Below are 16,821 nucleotides of genomic sequence, written 5' to 3'. Positions count from 1 at the left end.
TACATCTGTGTTCAAAGCAGCACTCATTACAGTAGCTATAAATGTGAGAGTAATCCAGTTGTTAATTAATGAATGAATATGTAAGATGTGATACAGACATACAATAAAACATTATTCAGCCTTAAAAAGAAAGGGAATTCTGACATATGCTACAACATGGATGAACCTGGAAAACACTATGCTAAGTGAAATAAACCAGTCACAAAAAGATAAATGCTATATGAATCTACTTATGTGAGATACTGAGAGTAATAAAAAAAATCACAGAGACAGAAAATAGAATAGTGATTGCCTAGGGCTGGAAGGAAGGGGGAAACGGGGATTTATTGTTTAATAGATACAGAGTTGCAATTTTACAAGATGAAAAGTTCTGGAGATGGATGGTGGTACTAGAAGTACATATGAGTGTGTTTAATACCACTAAACCATACACTTAATAATAGTTAAGATGGCGATTTTATGTTTGTGTATTTTGCCACAGTAAAAAAAGTATATATATAAAAAAAGGTTCAGGGAAATAGAAAAAAATAATGTAAATACTAATCAAAAGAAAGCTAGAGTAGCTGTATTCATTCTGGACAAAATGATTTCATAACAAGAAAAAAATACTAGAATAAAAGAGGGTATTACATAATGATAACGAGGCCAATTCTCCAAATAGATACAACAATCCTAAACATGTATGGACTCAACAACAGAATGTCAAAACACCTAAGGAAAAAAACTGATGGGCCTTGCAAAGAGAATTGAACAAATTCTTTATTATGATTGTAAACTTCAATACCACTCTTCTATTACTTGGTAGATCAAGCAGGCTAAAAATCAGCAAGGACATAGTTGGTTTGACCTGCAGTAGCAATTAACTTGATCCAATTGACATATAAAGAATGCTCCATCCAATATAGCAAAGTATACATTCTCCTCAAGCTCATATGAAACATCCATCAAGATACAAAGCCATAATATACAACTTAGCAAACATAAAATAATGGAAACCATACAAAGTAAATTCCCAGGTCACAGTGGAATTAAACTAGAAATTGACAATGAAAAAATAGCTCAGAAATCCTGAAATATTTAAAAGACTTTAAATAGTATATAGGTAAAGAAGAAGTCTCAAAAGAAATCAAACAGACATTTTGAGTTACATAAAAATAAAATGTGATATCAAATTTGTGGGAGGGAGGAAAAGCAATATTTAGAGAAGAATTTATAGTATATAGCATTAAATACATAGAAAGAAGAAAGGTATACATCAGTAATATAAGCTTCCATTTTAACAACTATAGAAAGGAGCAATTTAAGACTAAAGCTAGAAGAATATGGAAATAATAAAAATTAGCATAGGAATCAATAAAATTGAAAACAAAACAATGGAGAACATCAATGAAAGCAAAATCTAGTTTTTAAAAAAGATTTTCAATATTCTTTTTCTAGGAATGTTAATGAGAGAGAGAGAGAGAGAATACAAATTATCAACATCAAAAATGAAAGTGATAATCACAACTGATCCTAGAGTAATTAAAAAGGAGTAATAAAAGAATACAACAAACAACTTTATATCTATAAATTTGAAAATTTAGATGAAATGGAGCAATTCCCAGAAAGTATAAACTAAATTCATAAAATGAGAAATACATAGATGAATAACCTTTTGTCTATTAAGGAAATTGAATCAATAATTAACAACCCGCAAAATATGAATCACATGTTTTCACTAATGGATTCTGCCAAATATAAAAGGAAGCAATAATATCAATTCTCCACAATTTTTTCTAGAACATAGAAGCAGAGAATATTTTCTATGTCATTTTATGAAGTAAGAATTATTTTTTATGTTTACCTATTTTTGACAGAGAGAGAGGGAGAGAGAGAGAGAGAGAGCATGTGAGCTAGAGAGGGAGAGGGAGAGGGAGAGGGAGAGAGAGAGAGAGAGAGAAAGATCCAAAGCCAGCTCTAAGCTTACAGTGGAGAGCCCAATGTGGCGCTCAAACTCAGGAACCATGAGATCATAACTTGAGCTGAAGTCTGATGTTTAACCAACTGAGACACCCAGGCACCCGTAATGTGAGAATTATTTTAATATGAAACCCAAACCAAACCAAACCAAACCAAACCAAACCAAAAAAACTACATTACAGGAAAGAATAAGTAGAGCTATATCTCTCATGAACATAAACAGAAAAATTATGATAAAAATTTTAGAAAATTGAATCCAACCATTTGTACATATTTTAATACATTTTTATATATTAAAAATTATTTCAGGCATGCAAGCCTGGTTCAACATTCAAAATCAAATTCAGTCAGTGTAACCTACCACATCAACAGGCTAGAGAAGAAAAAATATATCATGAAAGACATATATATATATATATGTATATACATTGAATATCATATATATATATTAAGGAAACAACTCTTGGGAAGCCTGGTTGGCTCAGTCAGTAGAGCATGCAACTATTGATCTTGGTTGTGAGTTTGAGCCTCATTCTGGGAATAGACATTACTTAAAAAAATAAGAAGTATAAAAAATACTAAAAAAACAATGCTCACAGAAGTAGTAATGGGAGAAGTTCCTCATTTTGATAAGAAATATCTATAAAAATTCAAATAGCATCATTTTGAATAGTGAGAAAATAGATGTTTTACTCCAAAATCAAGGGGAAAAAGTTCTCTATGAGGACTGAAGATCAGGGCAAGGATGTTCCCTCTCATTACTCCAATTCAACATATTACTAGAAGTCCTTGCCAGTTAAATAAGAAAAGGTAATAAAAGGTGTATGAATTGGAAATAAAGAAATACCATTGTCTCTATTTGTAGATGACAAGATTATTCATGAAGAAAATCCCAAAGAACTGACCAAAACCCTTAACTGGCAAGTGAGTATAGAAGGTCACTGAGTAAAAGTTTAATGTATAAGACTAAATTTCCTATATTACAGCAATTAACAAGTGGAATTTGAAATTAAAATACCCACAATAGTATATATCCTATGATTCCAATTATATAACATTTGGACAAGAAAAACTACTGAGAACTAGTAAACAGATCAGTGGTTGCCACAGATAGGGAACAGGAGAGAGTTGCATAGGTGACACCCACAATTTTTTTTTGAGGTGGTAAAACTAATCTGTATGATACAATGGTGAATATATGACAGTAAGCATTTGTCAAAACCTATAAAACTTTTTGTCCAAAAAGTAAATCATGGTATGCAAATTAAAAAAAATAATTGAGGAAGTCAGAAGTTCTCAGGGTAGAATGCAGAGTGTAACAAAAAAAAATATAAATGTATGACAAATGTCAAAACAACCTCACTGAAGGGGATTGGGGAATAAGATACTGATCTAAGCATCTTTGCATATGAGTGGAGAGGCAACAAGAACTTCATGTTAGATGTATATTCCAGTTGATAAAGTTATTAACAATTTTAAAACCACCATACAGGTATACTACAATTGAACAATTAAGTGAATATATACTGGAAACCAGATTTATTACTTTTTTTAAGTGTTTATTTTTGAGAGAGAGAGAGAGAGAGAACGTGAGAGAGAGAGAACATGAGTGAGCAGAGGAGGGGCAGAGAGAGAGAGGGAGACAGAGGATCTGAAGCAGGCTCCACACTGACAACAGAGAGCCCTATGTTGTCATAGGGGCTTGAACACATGAACTGTGAGATGATGAGCTGAGCCAAAGTCAGACGCTTAACCAACTAAGCCACCCAGGTGCCCCAGATTTCTTACTTTTGAGTGAAGTATTACAGATAAACAGGAAAAGAAGGTCAAAATAATCCATGTGGTAATGGATTAGAGTTGGAAATATCAGTATGAGCTCATATTTAGCCTAACATGGGTACAGACGGATACACATAGAAATATTCATTATACATATGTGTATATACACATGTTAGTATATGAATATAAATCTCTTTGCTTTGTCATCTGAGAGGGTCTAGAAGTAATGATAGCCCAGTAGTAATGAGTACACTTGGTGTCCAGGTCTTTGTTTCTAAAAACACTCTCCAATAAACAGAACCAGGGATCCTTGGTGGAATGGCTGAATCTATGACTGGGTAGGAAATATACAAAATGAGCCAGGTGCATCTTCCAGTGCCAGAAAAAAGAAATAATCTCAACAAGACAGAACAAAAATAAAAACCTCAAACTCATAATAATAGGAATGTTTCCAAGGTACATAGTCCAAATGGCCAAAGCTGGAACAATTTGAGCAACACAATTAATAAAGTAGGATTGGACCCTTGTGCACTGATCGTGGGAATAAAAGCTGGTACAGCCACTGTGGAAGATAGTGGAGTTTCCTCCAAAAATTAAAAATAGCAGTAACCTACAATCCAGTAATTGCACTACTGGGTATTTACCCAAAGAATACAAAAACACTAATTCAAAGGGATATATGCACCCTTGCTTACTGCAGCATGATTTACAATATCTAAAACATGGAAGTAGTCCAGGTGTCCATCAATGGATGAATGGTTAAAGATGTGGTATGTATACAATGGAATATTATTCAGCCATAAAAAGAATGAAATCTCACCATTTGCAACAATATGGATGAAGCTGGAGAGTATAATACTAAGCAAAATAAGTCAGTGAGAGAAAGACAAATACCATATGATTTCACTTATATGTGGGATTTGAGAAACAAAACAAACTAACAAAGGACTAAACAGAGAGCAAAACCAAAAAACAAACTCTTAACCATAGAGAACAAACAGATGGTTACCAGAGGGGAGGTGAATGCAGAGATGAGTGACAGTAGGTGAAAGGGATTAAGAGTACACTTATCTAGATCACCACTGAGCAATATATGGAATTGTTGAATTACTATATTGTACACCGGAAACTACTATTAACACCATATGCAGGAATTAAAAACAAATAAAAACAAAGTAGTATTGGATTATAAACCAAATGATAAATTATTCATCAGTCCATACTGATGTATAAAAAAGGATTTAATATTCATCAGTCTATACTGATACACATAGAAGTATTGGATCAGTCTATACTGATGAATATTATATGTTTATATTATATATTTAAATATTTTATATGTTTAAATATTAAAATATTTATATTTTTATAAATATATTAAAAGGATGTATAAAAAAGGATTTATTTATGGTCTTTAAATGTAAGACAGTAAATAAATTTCCCACTTAGATTAATCTCAAATAATTTATGTACATAGTCTACCTTAAGAAGTGGAACATTATTCCCCAGTCCTTAGTCATCGGCTATACTTAGTGACTCTTTCAAACAGAGAAGTAGGGATGTAGAGGAAAAAAAGTAACTTTATAGTGGAGAAGCCTGAAAAACACTACCTCTATCTATCCAAGTGATTAAGGTTAACATCAACAGTGATAAGATATATTGATAACAGATGCCTTGGATATTATGTGCAGATAATGGCCCTTTTTGTTTGTGATCATCCTTCCCCAAAAAAACTTATCCCAATCTAATCATGAAATCAGCAGGCAAATCCCAACTGAGGGACATTCTATAAGATGCCGTACTAATGTTCCTCAAAATTGTGAAGTTCACCAAAAACAAGGAAAGTCTAAGAAACTTAAAAAACCAAGAGCAAATCAGAGGACATTACAAGTAAATGGGATCCTGAATAAAAAGAGGATATTAGGTAAAGACTGGGAAAATCTGAAGTGTGTGCTTTATTAGGTACTTATTAATAATAATGTATCAGTATTGATTCATCAATTATGACAAATAACGATATGGTGAATGTATCATACTAATGGTAAATATTAATAATAAAAACTGGGTAGGAGATATATAGAATTCTCTGTATAATCTTGGTAATCATTTTGTATCTAAAATGGTTCAAAAATTTAAAATTAAATATTTATTGAAAAAGGGAATTATATACACACACACATATATATATACACACATATTTATACATATATATAATGTAAAAATTATTTGGAATCTTCTGGGGATTTTTTTCACATGCTGACATGTGGATGTCAACATCACTCAATTCCATCAGAAATCCTAAGGTATAATTTTGACTCTGGCATCAGATTTTTTCTTAAGCTTTTCAGTATTAGTAACAATTGAATTAGCTGAACTAAATGATTATTCATAAAGAAGTAGAAACCTGGAGTACTTTAATAACAATAGAAGACAGAGAATCAGACACAAGTGGCTTTACTTGTGAGACTTAAGACTTCAAGTAATAGGTAAGGCCTAGATTGCTTAAACTTCCTTAAAATAGAGAATACATTTTTAAGAAAGTCTTCTTACTCTCTCCAAGAAGTAAACAAAACCTGATATCCAAAATCAGCTAGGAGATCACAAAAATAACCACCATAGCAATAAATAACAGCCCCAATTTCACTTATAACCAGAGATGCTACAGCATGTTCAAAATAATCAAAATATATCAGGACAAACTAGTTTTCATCCCATTAATGATCTTGTGACTCAACACAAGTATATTCATTACTGTAAACTGACTTTACTAATAGTGTAACCCACTTAAACCTAGGGAGCTAAGTGTCCTAGCCTTTGTATAAAACTTTAATACTAGCAAATATAACCATATAGTAATTAAAAGCTCCTTTGAAATAACAAAATGTATGTCAAATGTAAAAATACATTCTTTAAAAAAGTTTTTTTTTTTATGTTTACTTGTTTCTGAGAGACAGAGCCTGAGCAGGGGAGGGGCAGAGAGAGAGAAGAAGTCACAGAATTTGAAGTATGCTCCAGGCTCCAAGTGGTCAGCACAGAGCCCTATGCGGGGCTCCAACTCACGAACCATGAGATCATGATCTGAGCTGACCTCTGACGCTTAACCAACTGAGCCGCTCAGGCATTCCATAAAAATACATTCTTAATGCATAATAACACTTCCAGAAAGTCCTTTCTAGATGTTTTTCTCTAAATATTTATCACACACCCCCATTAATTTCCTCAAAAATGTTTTCCCGCCCAAATCACCGTTCCCCAAACTTGGCCTGTACATGTATACTTTTATTTCTTACCCCATCCATTACCCTGTTTTTCTTTATTTGAATATTAATTATCTGTGCTTTCTAGGGTAGAATTATTTGGTTCTTAGCTTTTTCCAATATCTTTTTTCCTTAGCACAATCTGCACAAAAGGCTAAGGGGCTGAAGAGGAGATACAGAACATGACAAAGACGAGTAGGAAAAACAGAAGCTGGAAACTTCAAAACTATCCTTCATGGGTGAGAGGGAAAGTCAAGAGGGATAATTAGTCCACTAATTATCTTGAGTGGATATATTTTAGTCAGCTACAACAGGTTAATGGATAAGAACCTTATGGTTATTTTGATACATTATAAAAAAGAATTTATTAAATTCAAAACGTTTCCTAGTTAATATCTCTTAAATGTTATTGAAGAAAACTTCTTAAACTCAGCATCTATTTATTTTTCTATGACAAAATGGAATGCATTGCCTTTTTCTCAGCTGTTACTAATCTGACTTGAATACTTTTTAAATGATTACTGATTTTTTTGGGGGGAAGGACCAGATATACTGATTGATTAGTCTCTAATGAACAAATAAAAATCTGTCTCCATTCTGAACTTAGTGAATCAGATTCTCTGTTGGGTGGGGCCTAGGGATCTTTGGCTTTAAAGAGCTCTCTGATGATTCTGATGTACATGTTGCTTACCATCCAGTATCGGGGTTGGGGGGAAGATAGGAAACTACCACTATTAATTTCAGTATGAGGTAGACTGAGACCAGGATTCTGGAAAGCTTTGAGAGGTACTATGGAGACATAAAGGTGGGGGACATTGATTCTGACTGAGAAGCCTTCTAAAGATGGTATATTATAAAGTCTGTGAAGGATGAATGCAAAGTAATAAGGATCATTTACTCAATCCTTCACTTATGAGAAGGGAAAGAGATTCACTTGAATTGCCTCTTACAGGATAAACCTGTGGATATTTGAAGACAGACTTGTCTCTTTCTAAGAAAAGCATTTCAGTTTCCTAGTGTTGGGGAATACTTAAACATTAAATTTGCCAAGTCCTGATACTGTATTACCAGAGGCCTAATATTAATCATTAGGTTTCTAAGGTTTTAATAGAAGTGGCAGAAACTAAGAAAAGTGTAGAGTGTTCCCTCTTTTTTTTTTATATAGTATACTCCTGCTTGTTCTAACATTATCCTCTATGCAAAAGAGCCTCAAATGGTCATAGATTAGCATAACGGCTCCTTTATTGCTATTTTACTTTCTTATCTTACCTCTGTCTGGAATGCTTCTTTGATTGGAATGATTAAAGCCCCTCTGGGAATCAGCATGTATACTAGAAAAGGCGCAGAATACGTTTTCTCCCCCGATATATAAAATCTAGCAGATTTAATATGTATATATTTTCCTGAGGATTCTCTTTTTTTACTGAGATGTAATTTACACATTATGTTAGTTTCAGGTATACAACTATAGAGAGCAACATGGAGTCTAGCAGTTACTCACGTCAAGCAGTAACTTCTGTCAAGCAGTGACACAAGAACTAAGGGCATTGTGGCTAAGACCAGATACCACCGAAAGCAGCCCAAGTGGACAACACACTCAGAACTGATGCTCAGCGGAAACAGGAGGCCCAAGACTCATTAAATCCCTTTAAAAAAGGAGGAGTTTTGAAACAACCTGTCAGACTTACAAGACACTGACCCTTTCAGGTGTGACCACATGAAACATGGAGGATTTAGAGGCAGTAGCCACCAGAGGCTCTGATCGATTGACCTCCAATCAGAACAAGGATCCTCCACTGCTTGAACATGATAAGCAGCACATGCTGAGAGCTAACCCGGACAGACCTAGGCCGTATCTCAGTGGTGCATCCAGAGACCAATTTCATGTTTGGGTTGCTATTTTCCTATCCCCCGTTCTATCATGTTTGATGTGTAACTTGTCTTGTGATTTGCTTTGTGTGACGGATAAGAAGCCAAGTTAAAAAAGTAGTGAAATGTCATAGAGTTTGAAATCCTGAACCTGCTTTATAATCATATTAACATTGCTTTATGATTGAATAAAGCTGACACTGTAGAAAAACATAACTTGTCTTCGAGACTTGTATATATTGGGAAATGATCACTGCAATAAATCTAGGTAACATCTGTCACCTTATGTAGTTACAGAATTTTTTTCTTGTGATGAGAACTTTGAAGATCTACTCCCTTAGCAACTTTCAAATATGTAATTCAGTACTATTAGCTATTGTCACAATAGTATATATTATATCAGCATATTATTAAAGAAATATTTCAAAGTTTTGCCGAAGGGATGAAATCTTCCAGGAGTGATGGGGATAGACTTGTTTCTTTGGGGGAAAAATATAGAATCTTATCTCATACTATACTCACAAATATATGCTGGATGTATTAATATATAAAATAATTAATATATAAAATAAAAATATAATTGAAGTAGAAATAATCATAAATATAGTAAACTTTAATAAAATACTAATAAAATATTATAAAACCAAACAAAATGGAGGTAAAGATGAAAAACATATTCATAACTTTGCAGAGTCCAAAACCCACTTAAGGAACACAAAATCTCTAATGTTTTAAAGGAAAGGAGAGGCAGGTTCATCAAGGCAATAATAATAAAGATCAGAATGACAAAAGGAAAGTTAGATGTTACAAAAGAAATAATAATCTTGAAGTAAATAGTTCAGGCCTATCAAAAATCCATTGAGAATGTTTCTGTAAATTGGTTTTAAAAAGGTAAAAAACATTAGAAAAATATGCAAGGAATAGAAACAAAAAACACAGTACAAATAATTAATAAATATGTAGTAATGCTTCAACTTCAATATTAATCATGAAAATGCGGACTAAACAAGAAGGACATGGCATTTTTACTTAGTAAGAGGATAAAAGTAAAAATGAGTTGGCAAGGCATGTAGAAACAGGCAGTCTCATCAAAGAAATAATTTGGTGTTTATCTTAATTTAAAAATATGCAGTCGTTGACCCAGTTATTCAACTTCTAGGCAAGTTTTATAAATGTGCACAAATATCAATATATATCTTCTAATAGTAAAAAGTTGGCAACAATTTAAATTTTCAGATTTTTAGCAAGGCAAATTTTGTGATGGCTAGTTTTATGTGTCAACTTGCCTGGCCACAGGGTGCCCAGATAATTTTTTGGATGTGTCTGGGAGGGTTTCCAGTGAAGATTAGTATTTGGATCAGTGGACTCAGTAAAGTAATTTGTCCTCCCCAATGTGAGTGGGTATCATCCAATCCACTGGAGGTTAAACAGAACAAATGTAGGAGGAAGGGGAAGTTCAACCCACTTTCCCTACCCACTGCTTGAGCCAACATCTCATCTCATCTTTTGCCCTCAGACTGGGATGTATATCATCAACTCTGGTTCTCAGCTTTTGGAACCAGATTGAATTACACCATCAGTTTTCCTGAGTTTCCAGTTTGTAAATGGCAGATCATAAGATTTATCAGCCTCTGTATTTGCATCAGCTAATTCCTCATAATAACTCTCCTTTGTGTATATATTATCCTATTGGTTTTGTTTCTCTGGAGATCCCTGACTTACACATCACTCAACTAGAAGCTACATTTCTCAGCCTTTCTTACAACTAGAAGTACTCTTGTAACTAAATTCTGGACAGTCAGATATAAATAAGCAGTGAGAGTGACAATTCTGAGCATACCTCTAAATAGAGAAACTGCTCACTCTTCAATTCCTCTGTCCCACTCTCCCTCTCCTGTGGGCCATATAAAACATAATGGACAGGAACCAGTTCCTCTTGCATAAATGAGAAAAACACTCTTGAGGGTGGCAGACCAACAAAATAAAGTGAAATCTGGGTCCCTGAAACTGTCCTGGGGAGAGCCATCTGACCCTCCTGGGACTTCTGTGTGAGACAAAAATAGACTTTCCATCTGGTTTAAGCCACTGTTAATCAGTTCCAGGTTGTGAAGATAAAAAAGATACTTCAACTGATCCAGTAGTAAATGTACAGGCACTGAAAATGTGACACTGAAATGTGAAACATACCATCATAGACACTTTTATCAGAATTCAAATACACATTCAGAGTCAAACCCCACAAATCAGCATTCTGACATCTCCAAAATTCGGATGAGGATACATAACCAAGGCACTTATACTTTAGCTCATTTTGTTTTTCACTAACCTCCGAAGTAAGAGCCATCTGTCAGCTTCATTTCTTTACTGGATTTTGTGATGACACCAGCAACACCATGTTGAATGAAATACATTTTTTTACCCACCGCTCCTTCTCGTATGATATAATCTCCGGGTTGAAACACCTCAAATCTCAACTTGCTCAGCATGGCGGTCACAAAATTGGGATCTGCATTAGCAAACAGTGGCATTGTAGCCACTAGTTTCCGACAGTTGAAGTTGACAATCTCCTAAAGATGGCAGGAGTAAACAAATATTAAGAGAGGTATTAATCATATCAGGGAGAAAAGCACATCCTTAAATTAAAATCTATATATAATAGCACAATTTTGCAATTTAAATTCAGAACCAAAGATGCATACATTCTAATAATCTGCATATCTCTTCAAAGCCAGAAATTATGGTTTATTTTGGTGTTGGGATTTTATATTCACAGCACCTAGTATAGTATAGATATATATTAAACATTCTCATTAAAACGTGAATTAAATATATACATTTCACTTTTTATACCTTCCCATTCCTTTGCTATACTCTATGTAAAATTAGAACTCAAATGTGGAAGAGTTTCAGTCTCCCTTTGATCTTATTTTATGAAGAAAAGAAGCCACACTACCTCCTATTAGCTATAATATTGCTGCTCCTATGCTCCATGATATTGTTGAATGATCTAACTTGTGCCTACTGACCAGAATTCTGAAACAAAGGCCCAGCTGTCAGACAACAGTATTTTTTTCCTTAATGTTATTCACAGTGAAGTGAGGACAATGGAGTGTGCAGAAAAAGGTTACCCAAGAAGGCTCTAATCTAACTATTGTCTATAATTGTAAATTCAATCTGTTTCTGGGATAGATCAGAAAATCACTCTTTTCAAAGCCTCCTGGGTTTCCACTGGAAGTCTTGCAATGGAGGGGCCATATTTTCTTTCTCCTGAATTGTTTGTTTGTTTTATTTCTGGAACCAAGCCAATCTGAAATTAGAAGACTTACATATTTGATTTCATTCTGTAGATGCTGGTCCAGATTAGACATAGTGCTATCTCCTTGGGATAACATACAGATGGGGGACCAACCACTTTTCATCTTTCAGTTAGATATGTAAAAGGATAAACAACAGGAATCTAAATTTTACCACAATGCCACTTCTCAAAACTTTCTTCTCCAATGATCCCTGAGAGAAAAGTGTTAAACCTGAATTTGTGATCTAGAAACTGAAGGAAACCCTGATACGAGGAGGGAAAAGGGCAAAAAGATTTGGGGATAGTAGCAAAGGCTGAGATCTAAATTCTTTCTTGGGGAAACATTTGTATATATTATACAAATTTATAGAGTAAGACTGAGGGAAAATGTTTCCTAAATCCTAAATTTTTTTTAATATTAATTTATTTTGAGAGTGAGAGAGAGCGAGCATGCATGTGAGTGCACACACTTCAGCAAGAGAGAGCAGGGAAGGGGCAGAAAGAGAGAGAATCGCAAGCAGGCTCCGTGTTGTCAATGTAGAGCCTGACACAGGGCCCAATCCCAAGAACCATCAGCTCATGACATAAGCCAGAATGAAGCGTCAGAAGCTTAAATGACTGAGCCACCCAGGTGCCCCAAAAGCTTCCTCAATCTTGTTCTATAAAATGACCCAATCTTATCCTGGAATAGGTAAAAAAAAAATTCCAGCTGATATAGAGGGCACAAAATTTGGGGTACACCACAGAACAAAAGCTATTTCATCCTTAATATCTTCGGAGTTCAGCAGAGCAAAGAAGAGTCTCGAATGGTGGGGCTTCATGGAGGATGGTAAAATATTTATTTATTTATTTATTTTTTTAAAATGTTTTATTTATTTCTAGGAGAGAGAGAGAGAGAGAGACAGCGTGAGCAGGGGAGGGTCAGAGAGAGAGGGAGTCACAGGCTGAAACAGGCTCCAGGCTCTGAGCTGGCAGTCAGCACAGAGGCCGACGCGGGGCTCGAACCCACGAACCGCGAGATCATGACCCGAGCGAAAGTCAGACGCTTAACCAACTAAGCCACCCGGGCGCCCCGGATGGTAAAATATTTAAAAACCAGCTGTAAGAAGCAAAGAGCGAACATAACAACAACAAAGGAAGATATTACATGTAACATCCAAGCGTAAATAATGTGCAGTTGACTCCATGGGTGGCTGTACCTGGGACAATTCTAACTAGTGCTGAAGTGCCGGGGTGAAGGTGAGACTACAGTAAGATTCAGCACGCAGTAAGTGCTCTGTAAATGTGCACGCATACACATGTGAAAGTGGAAGGTAGGAGGAAAAGAACAAAAAAGGAAAGCTGGGAGGGAGGGAAAGAAGGAAGATGGAGTTTCCGCATGGAAAAAAGTGCTCACAAACACGAGTTTTGTTCCCATTGGTAAGTATTTACTTAAAACTCTCAAGCAAATAGCTTGAGAAACAAGTCTCTTATGCAAAAAAAATGTGTTTTTATTATTCAAAATACTTCTAAACAAAAGTTCATGAAGATAAGAGGTGAACCACTCAAGGTATTCAAGGTCACCACATGAGTTGAAGGAAGATAGAGTAGGTCATTAAAAGGACCAGATTGATTGAGAATTAATGATTTCACATGTAAGATGACAGAAGAATACTGCTACTGCGTAGGAAAGTGAAAGTAAGTCAGGTTGCAGAGAAAATAAGAATTTTCAAACAAAAATAATAGAGAATCTTTTAATCTATGTTCTTTGATTTAAACCACATTTTTTTCTCTTCATTGTTCTCTTACACTTTATTTTAGAAAATAATTGGGAGTATATTTTATAAACAATTAAACTGTTCTTTACTTATATGAATAACTCTTTTTCTATGATGCATTGCATATTAAGGTTTACCTATTATGACTGCCTTGATTGTAACACTGTGGGGATAATTTCATATTATTGTTATTGATTAAAGGAATTCATTAATTTTCTCTTTCCCTGTGGAACTTTTACCACCAATGTGGCTACAATCAGGCTGAAACCGTAAATTCTAACAAGTATTTGATAAGAAAGAAAAGTAATTAGGCAGAAGGTGATTTGCATTTAAAAGCCCATTCTCCTCCCATGAAATTTGCTTGCTTGGAGGGCATATAGTTTAATGGAAATGCTCATGTGAGTCTAGAAGTGAAGAAAACTTTTAAAAGCTCTTCTCCATCAATCATATTTCTTTATAGCACATTTTCTTAGGGAACATATTTAATTAAGTTATTAATATCTCTCCACATGTAAAACAAGACTTTTAAAGCTCCTCCTCCATCAATCACAGTTCCTTATAAGCACATTGACTTAAGTAAAACACACGGTTAAGTTATTAATATCTCTAATTTCCATCCAGATTTTTTATGACACTTATTATAATGAGCTATTTTAGCAACATGTCTGGCCTGAATTAAGAGTATTGACCATATGTTTTAAATTGAGGAAGGCTCTGTTCCTAAGGGAATCAGACACGGCCCTGACCTTAAAAAGGCACTCCAGACTACTAAGCTTACTATCGACACTTAAAAAAAAAAAAGTAACTACTTCTTCCCAAAGCATCTTGTAGTAACAGAAAGTATAGATGTGCTAAAAAACAAACACAAATATCAACCAAAAAAATAAAAAATCCCACAATAATGAAAGTATTTCAAAGGGGCCAAATGAAAGAGCTACCAATGGCTAGAGCTTTAATAATTTCTGTAACAAAGTAAATAATGTAGTGATGAATTAATCCCAAAGTATTATAAACTAAATAATTATAAGATTGTACTCACATAATTAAACAACTGAGTAATTTTAAACACAAATCTGTTCAAATTCCAAATACACTTTTACCTATTAAAAAGAAGCATAATACAATGAACAATGAAAAATCCTGCATTTGATCCTGCTTTGGCTGTCTATTTCAGGTATGAAAGTCCTTCCTTTTCAGCATTGTTTTGTCTTGTTTTGGTATCATATGACAGAGCTATTTCTGTTCATTGTTTAGACACAGAGGTCTAGAGTATTTTTTAAAGTATAATATAAAGAGCACAAATCTTAAGTGAACACAAATTTTAAGTGAATTTTTCAAATGTGTAACCACCTGATCCCCATTTAGGGTTTATCAGAAAGTTTCCTTTTATTTCCTCTTCCAGTTAACACCAAAGGTTCTAGCTATTCTGATTTCTGTCGCTATAAGTTTCACCTGTTCTTGAACTTCAGATTATATGGGATCATATACTATGTATTCTTTTGTGTCTTGCTTCTTTAGCTCATCATTATATCACTGTGATTCATCCATATTGTTGGGTGGCGGTAGTTCTTTCTTTTTATATTTCAGCTTGTATTTCATTTTATGACTATGCCATAGTTTATTTATCCATTCTACGCTTCATGACATTTAGGGTGTTTTCAGTTTTAAGCTATTAAGATACACCTGTTATGAACATTCTTGAAGTGCCATATGCACTGATTTTTCTCTCTTTCTCCTTTTTTTTGGCTTTTTAAGTTTTTATTTTAATTTTAGGTAGTTAACATACAGTGCTATACTAGTTTCAGGTATACAATATAGAGATTCAACACTTCCATATATCGCCTAGTGCTCACCACAAATGTACTCCTTAATCCCCATCACCTGTTTAACCCATATTCCCACTCCCTTTCTTCTGCCTCTCTGGTAACCATCAGGTTGTTCTCTATAATTAAGAGTTTGTTTTTGATTTGTCTCTTTCTCTTTTTCCCCTCTTTGCTCATTTGTTCTATTTCTTAAGTTCCACATATGAGTGAAATCATATGGTATTTGTCTTTCTCTGACTGACTTATTTTGCTTAGCATTATACTCTCTGGCTCCATCCATGTTGTTGCAAATGGCAAGATTTCATTCTTTTTAATGGTTGAATAATATGAGAGAGAGAGAGAGAGACTGTGTGTGTGTGTGTGCGCGCGTGTGTGTGTGTGTGTGTGTGTGTGTGTACACATCTTCTTTACCCATTCATCCACTGATGGACACTTGGGCTTCTTCCATACTTTGGCTATTGTAAATAATGCGGCTATAAACATAGGGATGTATGTATCCCTTTGATTACTGTTTTTGTATTCTTTGGCTAATTATCCAGTAGTGAAACTGCTAGACCATATGGTAGTTCTATTTGTAAAATTTTGAGGAACCTCTGTACTGTTTTCCACAGTGGCTGTACCCACACTAATTTCTCTTGAATATTTATTTACCTTATGTTGGGATTGCTGGGTGGTAAGCTTATATTTAATACTAGTAGATACTACCAAAAGTTTTCTAAAATGACTGTATTACTTTTCTCATATGTTAGTAATATATAAGTTCCAGTTGTCTTACATCCACAGTAAAATTTGATGTTATCATTCTTTAATTTTAGTCATTAGTAAGTACACAGAGAGTCTCATTGTTTTACAATTTTTTCTCATCATAGTTTTATTTTACATTTCTCCAATGATTAATGTTGTTATGCACATTTTTTGCATCTTACTGATCAGATGAATATCCTGTTTGGTGAAGTGCCCAGTCAAGTTTTACTCATTTCTTCCGACTGTTAGAGTTCTTTTTATAGTCTTGACATGAGTTCTTTGTTGGGATATACATTGTAAATATCTTCTCCCCATCTGTGGCTTGCCTTTTCATTCTT

At 34.3% G+C, this 16,821-nt stretch overlaps 1 protein-coding gene across 1 annotated transcript in view; it reads right to left on the bottom strand.

The window, feature by feature from the left end:
• HCN1 (hyperpolarization activated cyclic nucleotide gated potassium channel 1) overlaps positions 1 to 16,821 on the bottom strand; it is a gene marked incomplete at its 5' end in the record, with an annotated part of 379,261 nt that overhangs the window by 40,378 nt on the left and 322,062 nt on the right. The window contains one exon of the mRNA XM_077752889.1: positions 11,191 to 11,431. Within this exon, the coding sequence (XP_077609015.1) occupies positions 11,191 to 11,431 (241 nt within the window). The remainder of the gene's footprint in view (positions 1 to 11,190; positions 11,432 to 16,821) is intronic.

This window comes from Crocuta crocuta, unplaced genomic scaffold (genome assembly GCF_008692635.1).
Source record: "Crocuta crocuta isolate KB4526 unplaced genomic scaffold, BGI_CrCroc_1.0 scaffold409, whole genome shotgun sequence".
Taxonomy (NCBI): domain Eukaryota; kingdom Metazoa; phylum Chordata; class Mammalia; order Carnivora; family Hyaenidae; genus Crocuta; species Crocuta crocuta.
This window is presented reverse-complemented; position numbering and strand designations above follow the sequence as displayed.